The sequence below is a fragment of the Pteronotus mesoamericanus genome, unplaced genomic scaffold, assembly GCF_021234165.1.
Source record: "Pteronotus mesoamericanus isolate MK-2021 breed Mesoamerican mustached bat unplaced genomic scaffold, CSHL_Meso_final contig_116, whole genome shotgun sequence".
Lineage (NCBI taxonomy): Eukaryota > Metazoa > Chordata > Mammalia > Chiroptera > Mormoopidae > Pteronotus > Pteronotus mesoamericanus.
In genome coordinates this window covers 11,137,983-11,151,002 of record NW_026555027.1, presented here as the reverse complement: position 1 = coordinate 11,151,002, position 13,020 = coordinate 11,137,983, and the positions used below count along the sequence as shown (strand labels likewise).

Genomic DNA, 13,020 nt, shown 5'->3' with positions numbered 1-13,020 from the left:
CGGGCACCAGGGCACGGCAGAGGACAAAGCAATCCAGATCAGTCAGTGTGCTAGGGGAACTGGTGTGCAGGGACCTGAGGTCTGCAGAGAGCGCAGGGGATGCCGGCCTGGGAGGGGCTTGCTGATGGGGCAGGGGGGGTCGGGGAGGGGGGAGGAGATGGGGATGGGGGCAGAGTGAAGGCATGGCAGAGGAGTGTCATCTGAGAAGTGGGCACTTGACCTCAAGAAGACAAGCAGCGCGGCCAGGGGCACAGTGAAGCGGCAGAGAAGCGGGCAGTAAACAAGTGTTTTGTAGGCAGGACGTAGGGACCTCACTGAATTCGGGTGTGGATGGAGGAAACTAGAGGCTTTGAGGTGCTAGAAGGCGAGGTAATCTCCTGAGCAACAGGATACCCAGGAGCACAGGTACTCAGGGGTGGTAGGGTCATGCTGGACAGGGGATCCGACGACAGGCCAGACTCTAGTCAATGGTTCTGTGCGAAACCCTCCAAAGGTCCACTAAGGCTCCCCAGAAGATGCCCTGTGGCAGGCCCTGCATGGCCCCCAGCAAGCAGCTACTCTCGGGCCCAGAGTCTGGGGTAGGCGGCGGCACACAAGGGGAGTTTGCACCAGGAGGACGTGGGGCCGCTGGGCCGTGTAGGGGCTGGAGCGGGGCACCAGGCCAAGGAGCTCATGAAGCTCCCAACTCGCATCCAAGTTCTGGTCACTGCTCAAGAAAAATGACTCTTTTAGGCGTATACCTTCTCTCAACTGTATCAAAATCACTTTCAAATTTAGTGGCTAAAAAACTTGCATGAGATATACCAACGGGTCACCAACAAGAGGGGACATGGTAGAGACCATCACAAGACACCCACTTTCACTGTTCTGGGGACACCACGGGCCCAGCCCTGGTCAGGGGCTTACTCACAGGGGTTAGCGCCGTCAGCCACGATCAGCATGCGCAGTGAGCTGAGGCTGACGTCCCGCTGACCTCGCTGAGCCAGGAGAGACCAGTGCATGTCACGGGACTTCACCAGCGCTGTCTGGGCTGCAGGGCGACACAGACGTGAAGGTGACACCCCACATTATACAGATCCACAGGCAGTACCTGCTGCCAGCCGTGGTGCACACGCAGGAGCGGACACACAGCCTGTATTTCAGGCCACACATTCCCTGCGTTTCACGCGTAGTTTAGCCCACCCTAACCTGTTTTGCTTAAAATCAATTTTGAGGTCTGGTTTAGATAATGTAAACTCAGATCCATTTTCAACTTTGATTTTCTCTCAGAAAGCTCTATCTTGCTCTTTCCATATCTGCCTCTTCTGTCCCATCCAAGCCTCCCCAAGATGCCAATGCATGTAGCTGTGTGGCCAGCAGAAGCCTCAGGAGTCCAAGGCTGTGAGCAGACAGGCTCAGCCTTCAATCCTGGCCATGCTAGTGGGCAGCACCTGCCAACCCCCACACCAGGCGTCAATCTTCCTCAGTAAAGTGGGATGAACAGAGACGGTCCACCAGAGCACACGGCCCATGACCACACTCGGTAACTGGCAGTGCTGTCCGCACAGGTGGCAAAGGAAACAGGGTACCGAGGACGACTCAGTCTGAACAAGGACCCTAGGCCCACGCTCTGGGGTTACTGAAGGTGTCCCAAAGCTCCGCCCAAGCAGAGCCACAGGGCTGCCTGGACTGCAGGGGTCACCAGCTGAAGGTGGAGGGCCAGGCAAGGCCCCGCTGACAGTCCCACTGCTCAAAGACGGCTTTGCCTGAATAAACAGCTTTGCTGCTGGTAGCTTGACAGGCCCTAACTTCAAATTAAAACCATCTCAAATACTAAGAATTGATGTGATTGGAAGGAAAATTCTAAGAGAATAAAATGAGGAGCCTATGGTCCTTGCAGAAAAGAGCTGTCACTGAACAGTTCTCCATGCAGGGTGGCCAGGCCTCACATATACAGGTCAGGCCTTGTACACACGGGTCAGGCCCAGGTCTTACACACATAGGTCATGATAGCCGACAGCCTGCAACCAGCACTGGTGAGTCAAGGCCACCACAGACGAGTCTAAGACCTGGTCATGGTGCACGCTGGCTGCCAGGACTCCTTAGCCCACATGTACAATTCTGTATGTGTGATTTATTTTTTTCTTAATCACCAAAGATTAATTCAAAAAGACTTCTTTAATGAACAATGAATCAAGAAATGATGCTACTTCCTTTACCTTTATACAAACACACTTTCTGAATCCAGGAGAGCGGGTTCACCTTCATCAGTGCATACGGGATGCTGATCACGTGCATCTTGTTCATGACGCTCTGTGAAAGACACAGGTGCTCAGGGCAGGCCTCACTCCATGTCCAGACTGCAGAGCATTAACCATGCCGAAAGCAGCAAAGGTAACATCAGTGCGCACAACACTATTTCAGTTCAGATACATTGGTCCCATGAATCAGCAGGACTAAGGATTAATTACATCACCTAAAAAGTAGGGTTTCGTGTCATATATTGATATGAAACATTAGAAATCCCTCATTCCAACAATTAGATCATTTAGCATCAACACTCACTGTTAACACTCCATGCCACAGACCAGCATCCCTTTTGAAATCCAGCACATTTGTTAGTGTTTCAGCTGAAAGTGGACAAAGATGGTTAAACCACTGAGTGAACCTCTTCACAAGTCACATGCACTTTTAGAGAAACTCTGAGATGACCACATTGACATATAAGAGTTTTAGGAAACATACAGCATTTCCAAATACCATGCACTACTTAACCAATAACCTTGGTTATCTATTCAAATTACTGAGAAAACATAAAAGTAGGTCATACAATTTTTGGATTACAACTGACAGCTATGCTAGTCTGAAAACCAAGGAACAGTCTGAGAGGCTGCATGAGGCTGTCACACATTTCAGTCAGACTGTGGGTGATGACTGTTATGGGTGCTCGCTCTTCTCACCTTTACACCCAGTTCTCCCATTTGTCACACCCACGGCCATTATCCTGCATCTTCGAGAAACATCACATGACGCTCATGTTACGCCCCTTCTCTCCTGCCCGTTTTCTCTGCCAGAGGCTATGACTCGTAGGGAGCAGGAGTGGACAGGAGTCCCCAGGTTTCCAGCACAGCCTGAACGCAGAGTGCCTGGCTGGGTCCTCTGAGGGACCTGGCTACAGACCTCACACTGGGCAGGGGACAGGGCCTGGGGCTAGAGGCAAATCTGGTCCCTCACGGAAGGCCACAGCAAGCCCTAGTGAGCCACACGGAGAAATGCCCCTGGTGAATACGGGGAGTTGGGTTCATATGCCAGGATGCTGCTGCACTCTGAATAAGCATGCTGTACAAGCTCCCTGATCAGCTAAGCAGCCAACTATAGGTGACAGACATAAGGTCAGCACTGGGGCTGAAAACCATGAGACATGAGTGACAGGTCTAATTTTTAAAAAATGATTCAGGCCCTTGAACATATCTGAAATCCGTACCTTCCAAATCTCTACTGCAGTGTTCAGCTGTGCCTTCCACAACCCCTTGATTTCAACATCCATATTTTAGATATTTAAACATACCACACGATTCACTTTCTAGTTTTGTTCACATAATGTAATGCAAAGAAAACTACCGTGTATGTGTCTTTATAGTTTTTGGAATAATAGTTCTCCAAGTTAACTATCTACTATTTAACAGGACACGTGGCACTACCAAGAGACAACCTGTGACTGTAAGATTCCATCTGCATATTTGTATGCAGGACAGCTTAACCCTAAACCACAGGCACATAAAACAGCAAATAGAGAAGTGTGTCCCAAGAAGAAAATGCACTGCCCCTCAGCTCTGCTGTAGGTTGAACCAGCCCACTGGGCATTGGTGAACTGGTGGGAAGTAGAATTCACATTCCATAAAATCAACACACATGTGCATTTATTGAAAAGGGCCCACTCATCCAGCGCAAGCAGAGCCCTGAGTATGCCCAGCACCTGGAATGACCCAGATTAGAGGGCAGGTCCTGCACAGGGGTGGATCCGACACCCTCGGCGACAGTTCCCAGGTGCCTGTGCACAGCTGCAACAGCCATCGCACACGCCCTTACCTTCCGAGTAGCCACACGCCTGGGTCAGGGCCCGGCACTGCGCCAGCAGGGACGCGTGGGACACCGTGATCCCCACTGTGCTGCCTTCTTTGCTGGTTTTATACTGAAAGATTTCAAGGGGGAAAAAAGCCATTATGTGATGCTTCTGGAGGCCATGGCAGAGAGAATGGAGGCTGCCAGGTTTCAGAGAGAAGAAGCTGCCTGCCATCTCTCCTTCATCGACCAGCCCGTCAGACTGGTTTACGCCCCGACACTTGAAGCGACACCCTCTGATGAAGTCAGGACTCATTCTGAGCAGGTGCTGAGGGCAGCAGTGCACGCAGGCTCCCTCATACCTGTCCACACCCCCGCCCCGCCCGGGGAGCCAGCGAGGGGGGATTAGGAAAGAGTGAAACTGAAAGGATCTGAGGAAGTTTCCATATGACACTTCACTGGGCTGAAGATAAAACGTAAGTTTTAGCCTGTGAACTAAAACTCAGCAGCTCATATTCGTGTGAAAACAAGACCTAACCAGTGGGGCCTAAAGTCTGCGCCCTGGTAGAAGAGGTCATTACCTCTATGTAGGCGGTCCTGGGTCCTTCATCCTGGGCCAACGGGTGCCAGTCCTTGGGGGGCTTGGTCAGATGCTTCCCATCGATCACCAGCCAGGTGAGGGGGGGCCAGCCTGTGAGGGGGCAGCCGAGGGACACAGCACACGTGAGTGTCAGAGGAACAGATGTCTCAGGTCTCAAATTTAATTCTGACTCAATTCATCTTAAATAGCAGAGGTCTAGACCCTGACCCAGGTAAGAAGCAAGATTCACCAAGGCCTCAATCCAAGACTTTACCTTTGCTGAAGACTCCAGCCTCTGTAAGTTTAACTGCTAGAAAAGTACCGGAGGACACAGTTTAACCCAGAACGCTGACTCCCCTTGCCCTCAGGGGCCCACCTTTGAAAGCTGCCACCTCTCCAGTCTGTGCCTTGGGTAGGCCTTTCTGACAAGCGTCCGTGGTCAGGGCCAGGGCAACGCCACAGCTGCCCAGCAGAAACCCGATCTGCTGGCTGCCAGCATCCTGCACAAGACAGAGCGAGGCGGGAGTGAGGTGGCACAGGACCTCCATACACAGGCCCACACACAGAACACAGAGTGCTTTTATCCACCCCTTGTAAACCTTCTAGGACAACTCAATTCTGTATACCAGCAATTTTCAACTGGTGCACCACCAAGAACTACAAAACATGCAATACCTGACAACTTAGCCAGGGGCATTGTCCTCATTTCCCTTAAACTATCAAATTAAAAAATGGTAACAGCCAAAAAACAACAGCTCCCTGGTGTGAATGAATCAAAATTATACCCATTTTCTGGTCAGATCAGCAAAAAATATATTTTTTGGTGTGCCACAGAATTTTAATAATTAGTTTATATGTGCAATGAGATGAAAAAGGTTGAAATTCGCTGCCAAATACTGTATTTTCATGAAAAGAAAATAACACTTTTTAAATTTAAAAGATGCATTTTTTTTTGCAGTGAAACAAAGTTCAGACAACAAACTAATTTCTCAAAGTTTTTTCTTGCAAATGACAGCAGCATTTTAATAAACTCAAAAAACAATGAAATTTCCACTTGATTTGTGTTTGAAATTTACAGGTTAATCTGGGGAGGCCTGATCTTAACAATACTAATTATTTCCACACAGGAATGCACAGTTCCTTTTAGTCAGGTCATTTTTTACATATGTCCCTCAGTGACATGTTATCATTTTCTTCTTGTAAATTTAACAAATCTCTAGTTTTTCCCTCTGAATCCCTGTACTCAAATATCTGTCATCATATAGTATCTGTTGAAATGTACCAGGTTTATTTGCAGACTTGACTTTTGAGATTCCTGAATATTTGTTATTGACAATCTTCACATTAGCAGCTGCCTGAATACTGGGTTTTAATAGAAAACTGATTTTCTAAAACGCATGCCTAGTCTACGCCTAAAATGGCCTTTTCAATAGGTTAATAACCTTTATAACGTAAAATGTTAACAGCTGCCTAGGCCATGCGAAGCCCCCACAGTAATCACGTAGGTAACAAAAACTGCCTGCTGTGTACGCAAACAGAAACCCAAGAACATTTCTACCCCATATATTCAAAACTATCACTGAGGAGCGAGCTGCATCACTAATGATTTATTCCCAAGAAGTGAAACTTGCTATCAATAAACATGTGGTTTTGGAAAAAAGTAACAAATTCTACTTATCAGAGGAAAAAATGCTCAGTTTCAAACAGGTGCTATAATAGCTAGAGCTACAGCTGTTCTAAGTGCCCCTTCTCACCAACAAGTTACATTAAAAAAGAGTATTTGTAAACAAAATTACACCTACTGATCACTCCCTATGAAGCATGAAGAGTAAGGTGCCCCAGAACTGATGCGCCAGCTTCATAATAAAACCTCATGGAACCTGAACCCATGGCCGGGGCCCAGTTTGCTACCTTTCTTGTTAACGGCACTTCTATGGGGACAGGAACCAGCTCTGCCAGGAGACATCCATAAAAGGCAACCATGAACATCACAGGGTCACTGTTCGGGAACACCAGCGCCACCTACAGCAGCACAAAGAACAACCATGGAATCGACTGGAGAATGACTCCGCCTTCCCAACTTTTAGAGTATCTGCTGATTAGATGGAATTGAGACACTGAGGTTATTTTATGATCTTGGGATTAATTCTTGGTTCTTAAATTTCCTCAACCATATAACTTTTAACAAATAGTTTTTCTATTGAGGTCTGTACTCCACATACAACAAAATAACTTTAGGTTTCTGGATGTAAAGACGGCCCAGCACAGGTCTGGCTGTGCCCGTCCACCCTGACCACCTGGGCAGCAGCCACTCACGGACTGACTGGCCCCTACTATCAATCAGCTCAGGTGAAAAACACCTACATCAGCATGAAAAGCGAACAAGATATCAAATTAAACTAAAATACCTTCCAAAAGAAAAAATCCTAACACCAAAGTTTTAGGAACAGATCTCCCCATGGGGTCTTCCCATCTGGTCACCACGTGCTACTGTTTAAAGTGTATGTTCTATGTTTATCTATCTTACATTTTCATCAAAATATTTGAAACACAGAATTTAAAATGGCCCAAGAAAGCACTAATGAAAAGCAATACCACCCCCTGCCTTACCCTTCCTCACTCCCCAAGGCAAGCGCTCTTAAAAGGTTTTACATCTTCCTTTTGCTGTTTACTATTTTCAAATATCATGCTTACACTGCTGTGTTTTATCTTTTTAAAAATATTTAGGTACTAATTTTATTTCCTGTTATCATAGAACCTTTATCCCTCTTCTTCTACCCCTTTCTCTTATACCATCATTCCAACTTCCATTTGCTAATAATCTGATTAAATGAAAATCTATTTATGAAGTAAGATTTGTGTAAGGCACAAATAGTGTAGCAAGTGTGCTTGAAGCCACAGTGGTAACTCAGAATATTATTTGAGTAGACTATTAACAAAGGTCTCTGAACACAAAACAATGGATAACTAATAACTGCTCACTTCATAAAGCAAAATTTAAGCTATATCTACATATATTCTGTAAATTTAATCAAGTTCTAACAAGTTAGCTTGTTGAAAGGGCAAAGCTCTCCTTCTGACGTTGATGTAAATAGTGGCTGTCTCAAAATTGTGACCTGTAGCCTTGTGACTAGATGTTTGGTATAGAGAATCTGTTATGAATGAGCTGTGTTTGTTCACTTGTACAAAGCATATTATTGATATACAGGAGGATAAATTTGCCACCCATCTCTGATAACCAACTAACTGTGATCTTGTCAATCTTTTTATAATTAATTATGTGGATTCTATAGCAAGTCAAGAAAGTAATCTGGAATTCTTTGTCCTTGCAAGAATTCTCTTTAAGAAAAATAAATTAATTATTCTATATTCATTTTAAACTACAACATCAATCAGGGATTCCTTCGGACTCACTTTAAAGCACAACACATCATAAAGCATCATTCTTGTTCAGTTTGCACTTTCACAGCCAGGTATACATCTCCTTTCTTTTGATGGCGTCAGCTACCAGCATCCCTACTGGCTCTGCTCTCTACCTATGCACGGGCCATTGTGCTCTAAAACACCCTACTGTGTATGTAAATATCTATCAATAGTATTTTTCAAATAACCGACCAGCCGAGAGAACTCACAAGTTTTCTCAGCAGCTTGCAGACCAGCCCCACTCCCGTTCAGGATCCTCTGTCATCCTCGTCCTGGCTGGGCTGCCCCTGGCCTGCTGCTAGCAGTACCCGGGACTGCCCTGCGGCACTGCTGTTTGAGCCCCACTCACTCGTTCAGCTGACGCACATCCCCTAGGAACTTTCCAAGGAAGAGTGCTCGAGAGTCCAGTATTTTTTGAGTCCTGTGTGTCTGAAAATGGTTACCCCATCCTTACATTGGTTGAATCTTTGGGAATGGAACCGTAGGTTAAAATCAGAATCCCTCTGAACTCCTAAAGTGCTGCTGATCTCCTCCAGTTTGACCCCCTGCATACATCCTGCTTTCCCACACAGGCTCTGCACCCTCGTGCAGTAACGTGCTTATGTGCTCACGTGCATTTTGTGGGGCTACTGTGTTCACTGCAGGTTCTTTCACTTTGACGCATATGCTCTTCAGCTCCAAAACATTGCCTTGCATTATTATTATCACGGAACATTTTCTACTCTCTATTTTCTTTCTCTTCCTGGAACTGCTGTTAGTCAGGTGTTGGGCTTCCTGATCAATTCAAGTTTTTGCACTATTTTCCCTTCCATCTCTTGGTCTTTCAAATTAGCATATTTTTCTTGATTTATTTTTCTTCATCATAGACTCTAGGAGTATTAATACTAATTTTCTGAGCATTTATTTTCTGTATCTAGCTTTCCTCCAAGTTGCCTTTTCCTCCCAACCCCGCTTCCCCTTTCCTTTTTCTTTCATTTCTTTGCCCTGAAATTCTGTCTGTTTGTCAACTGACAGTTTCATTGTTGAATGATCTGAACCTAGGAAACTTTATTCACTAGGGGATTTCACTGGTATATTGATTTTTCACCATGTTCTCCAGTTTTCCATGCTGGACCTCGTGGTATACCAAGGTGCCTCAAGTTTGGTTCACTTTCCAAGAGCAATGCTGTCCAATAGAACTTTCTACAATGATGAAAACGTTCTATTTACAAGCTATCCAATTGAAATGTGGCTCCTGTGACTAGGGAACTAACTTTTTCATTTTACTTAATTTTGATTAATTTAAATAGCCTCATATGGCCACTGGGGCAGTGTACGACAAGGACCTAAGCCACCAACCTCCTCCGCATTCCATCTGGGCAGGCAGGTAAGAGGGAGCGGCCTGGCCACACAGAACAGGGAAGGAGATGAATATAAAGCACAGAGCATTTCAAAGTAAAGTTGTCTCCTCATAAAACTTAAGCTTTGGAAATTGAACATCTATTAATATATGATATTAATATTTTTATTAAAATCAACATATATGAAGTCAAAGATAAAAGAAGTTGAAGGATCAGTGGATAAGCAATGAGAATAAAAAGAACCATTATTTTATCTACTTCATCACAAACTTTTCCCATATTTAATATTTTTTTCATGCTGACTTTAAATCCCTTGTATTAACGCTATAAGTCTAGCCACTGATAAAATACTGATTTCAATGCAACCAATTTTTAGAGTTTGTGTATTTGCTCACTCCAATAAAGTTACATTCCAGTTACTTACTCTGTCTCCAGGTTTAAGTAGTGGTTCATTCTTACTAGTCAGTTTATTAAGAAGAGTATAAGCTAGTTTTAAACTCCGACTCCAAAGTTTGCCTAAAATAAAATAAAAATACTAAGCAATGTGAAACTTAAACTAATAATTAACATTTTAATGTAACAATTATAATACCCCATAATGTACCATTACTTAATTACTAAAAATTCAGGTAGATTCCAAGTGATAACTATTTTGCACAATGCTGTAACGAACTTCAGTTTTCTCTTAAAGACAACTTACAGATTTGTTTCTTGATGCTAAAATAATATAGAATTTCATTATAGAAAATTTAGAATATATAAAAGCCAGCACAAAAAAAATTAGCATCCTTTGTTATGTATATGTATCTATAACACACATATATATATGCACACACATACACACCCACATATATTTGGAATTTTCAAGAAATGAGAACACACTCCACCCTGCTTTTTTCAATCAACACTGGATTGTGAATGCATTTTCTCAATTACATCCCTTATAGCTCATATAGTCTTTACAACAGTTCATGAGGTGGGCCCAATCTTTGTCTCCACTTTCCCTCAAGACAAGACAGGGAGACGTTAGTAACTGTCCAGAGCCACAGCTGCTGGAGTGGTGCATCGAGACCCTCAAGATCCAGCCCTCAGCCCTGTGAGATCCTGCCCAACGCACTTCCCCCTGGCACGCAGTCTCTATATTCAGCACCCAGCACTAGTGAATGCTCAGCAAAGAAGAGCCTCACTAAGGAAGGTGAGAGAAGAGACTCAGGAGAAGTAAAGAGAATTGCCGGTGTCTGGAGAGGAAGACAGGGGAAGGGGAGAAAATGGGGTAGGAAGACAGAGAAACCTGAGTCTATCCCCAACACCTGAAGCGGCCTTAAGCATTCACACAATGAAGTATACCTAACAGTAACACTAGCGTCCTAATTCAGCCCCTCTCAAATTCCTGTGGCACTACCACATGCAGTCTGAGGAGCCATGACCCCCGAATAAATGCTCAAATTTAATATTAAATGCAGGTGCAACATTATAAAATAAGTGTATTGTGGTCAGAGAAATTAATGAGGAAAAAATAATCAACCCAAAACACTGCTGTTGTCTTTGTCTATATAAATGGTCAATTCAAGATGTTAATAACTTTAATACATAAAGATTTCCAAATTGAATCCAGCTATAATATTATTTTAAAAAGCATTGTGACCACGTTAGTTTTATCTCAAGAATGCCTAAGTTTAACAGAAAAGCAACACAATTTGCCACATTAACAAAATAAAGGTGAAAAAACGAATTTAAAAATCATTCAAGATTTTAAAACTCTTAAGTTTAGAATGAAAGGAAATATCCTTAATGTAATTTTTAAAGGCCATCTTTAAAATTCCTATCAGAGCCTTGGCTGGTGTGGCTCAGTGGATTGAATGTCGGCCTGTGAACCAAAAGGTCACTGGTTCAATTCCCAGTCAGGGCACATGCCTGGGTTGCAGGCCAGGTCGCCAGTTGGGGGCTTGTGAGAGGGAACTGACTGATGTATCTCTCACACATCAATGTTCTCACTCCCCTCTAAAAATAAATAAATAAAATCTTTTTAAAAAATTCCTATCAAAGATATCATAATTAACGGTCAGCTACTGAAAGCTTCCCTTCTGAAGTAGAAGCCAGTCAATACATCTGCCGTTTTCCTGAAAGTCTTAGCCAGTGCAATTGGGGGAGAGGTGGGGTAAAACAACTGGGAACAAATAAAACTGTCACCATCTTCAGATGACATGACTGTGTGCGTTGTAAATTGAAATCAGCAAGGCTTCCAGATATAACAATATACAAACACTGTTTGATTTCTACATACCAGTAATAAATAAATAAATAACTTAAATAACACTATTGACAATAAGATTAAAATAAATATGCCCAACACCTAAGAATAAGTGTTACAAAAAACATGCAGTCTTCCCATGGAAGATTATAAAATATTATTGGCGTAGAGTGGAAAGGATCGGAATGGAAGGATATATTTTATCTGTGTGCTGGAAGACTCAATAATGGAAAGGTGTCACTAGTCCTCAAACAATCCAAAGCAATGATAACAAAAGCTCAAAAGGTATGTCTGTGGCACCTGACAAGCTGATTCAAAAACTGATACAAATATACGGGGCAAGAATAGCCAAGACACTGGTAGGGAAGGAAACAAGATGGGGAGACTTCCTCCTCAGATATTGAGACACTGTAAAGCTACAGTAATTAAGAGAGTGTGGTATTAGCATAAGGATAGAATAAAAAGTCAGTGGGATAAAACAAAGAACTGTAGTGCAGACGCACCTCTACGTGCCCCCCTCCCTTTATGACACAGGTGACAACGCAGAACAATGTGGCACTATGGGAATGAGAAAGGGACACCTGGCCATCTTTCTTGAAAAACCGATCCCGGAATCCATCTCACACATGCCATACAGAAACACCCATTCCCAGTGACGGCAGGCATAAATGTGAATGGCAAAACAACAGTACTTTCCCCTCGTAAAAGCAGAGCTTCACGATCTTGGCCTCGCGAACAAAGCATGAGCCAAAAGAGAAAAGAAGGTGAAGCTGGATAGAGCCCCTGTTCACTGCACTGCCACTGAGGGGTAAATACCCAAGTCCCACAGCAGACACTTGTAGCACATGGCACAACAAGACTAACATCCAGAACACATAAAAAATTCCTGTATATAACCCCACACAAAAAATGTGCAGCCTGGCCGGCGGCTAGGTTCATTGGAAGGCTATCCAGTGCACCAAGGGGCCGTGGGGCTGTGGGTTTGATTGCCAGCCAGGGTCCACACCTAGGTGGTGGGTCCGATCCCTGGCTGGGTCATGTACCGGAGGCAACTGATCAATGTTTCTCTCTCACTTCAATGTTTCTGTTTCTCTCTTTCTCTCTCTCTCTCTCTCTCTCTCTCCCCCCCCCCCCCCCTCAAATCAATAAATACATCCTTGGGTGAAGATAAAAAAGATGTCCAGAAGATCCAAGAGAAATTAAATATAGAGAAAACCAGCCCTGACTGGGGTGGCTCAGTGGACTGAGTGCTGGTCTGTGAATATTTCAATTCCCCATCAGGGCACATGCCTGGGTTGCAGGCCAGGTCCCCGGTAGAGGGTGTGCAAGAGGCATCCACACATTGATTTTTCTCTCCCTCTCCTTCTCCCTCCCTTCCTCTCTCT

General features: G+C 44.3%; 1 protein-coding gene across 1 annotated transcript in view; it reads right to left on the bottom strand.

Moving 5' to 3' along the window:
- DIP2A (disco interacting protein 2 homolog A) overlaps positions 1-13,020 on the bottom strand; it is a 109,276-nt gene that overhangs the window by 34,227 nt on the left and 62,029 nt on the right. The window contains exons 9-16 of the mRNA XM_054579434.1: positions 9,809-9,900; positions 6,533-6,643; positions 4,998-5,121; positions 4,623-4,732; positions 4,069-4,171; positions 2,545-2,609; positions 2,199-2,292; positions 911-1,030 (exon numbers count right to left, since the gene is read on the bottom strand). Of these exons, the coding sequence (XP_054435409.1) occupies positions 911-1,030; positions 2,199-2,292; positions 2,545-2,609; positions 4,069-4,171; positions 4,623-4,732; positions 4,998-5,121; positions 6,533-6,643; positions 9,809-9,900 (819 nt within the window). The remainder of the gene's footprint in view (positions 1-910; positions 1,031-2,198; positions 2,293-2,544; positions 2,610-4,068; positions 4,172-4,622; positions 4,733-4,997; positions 5,122-6,532; positions 6,644-9,808; positions 9,901-13,020) is intronic.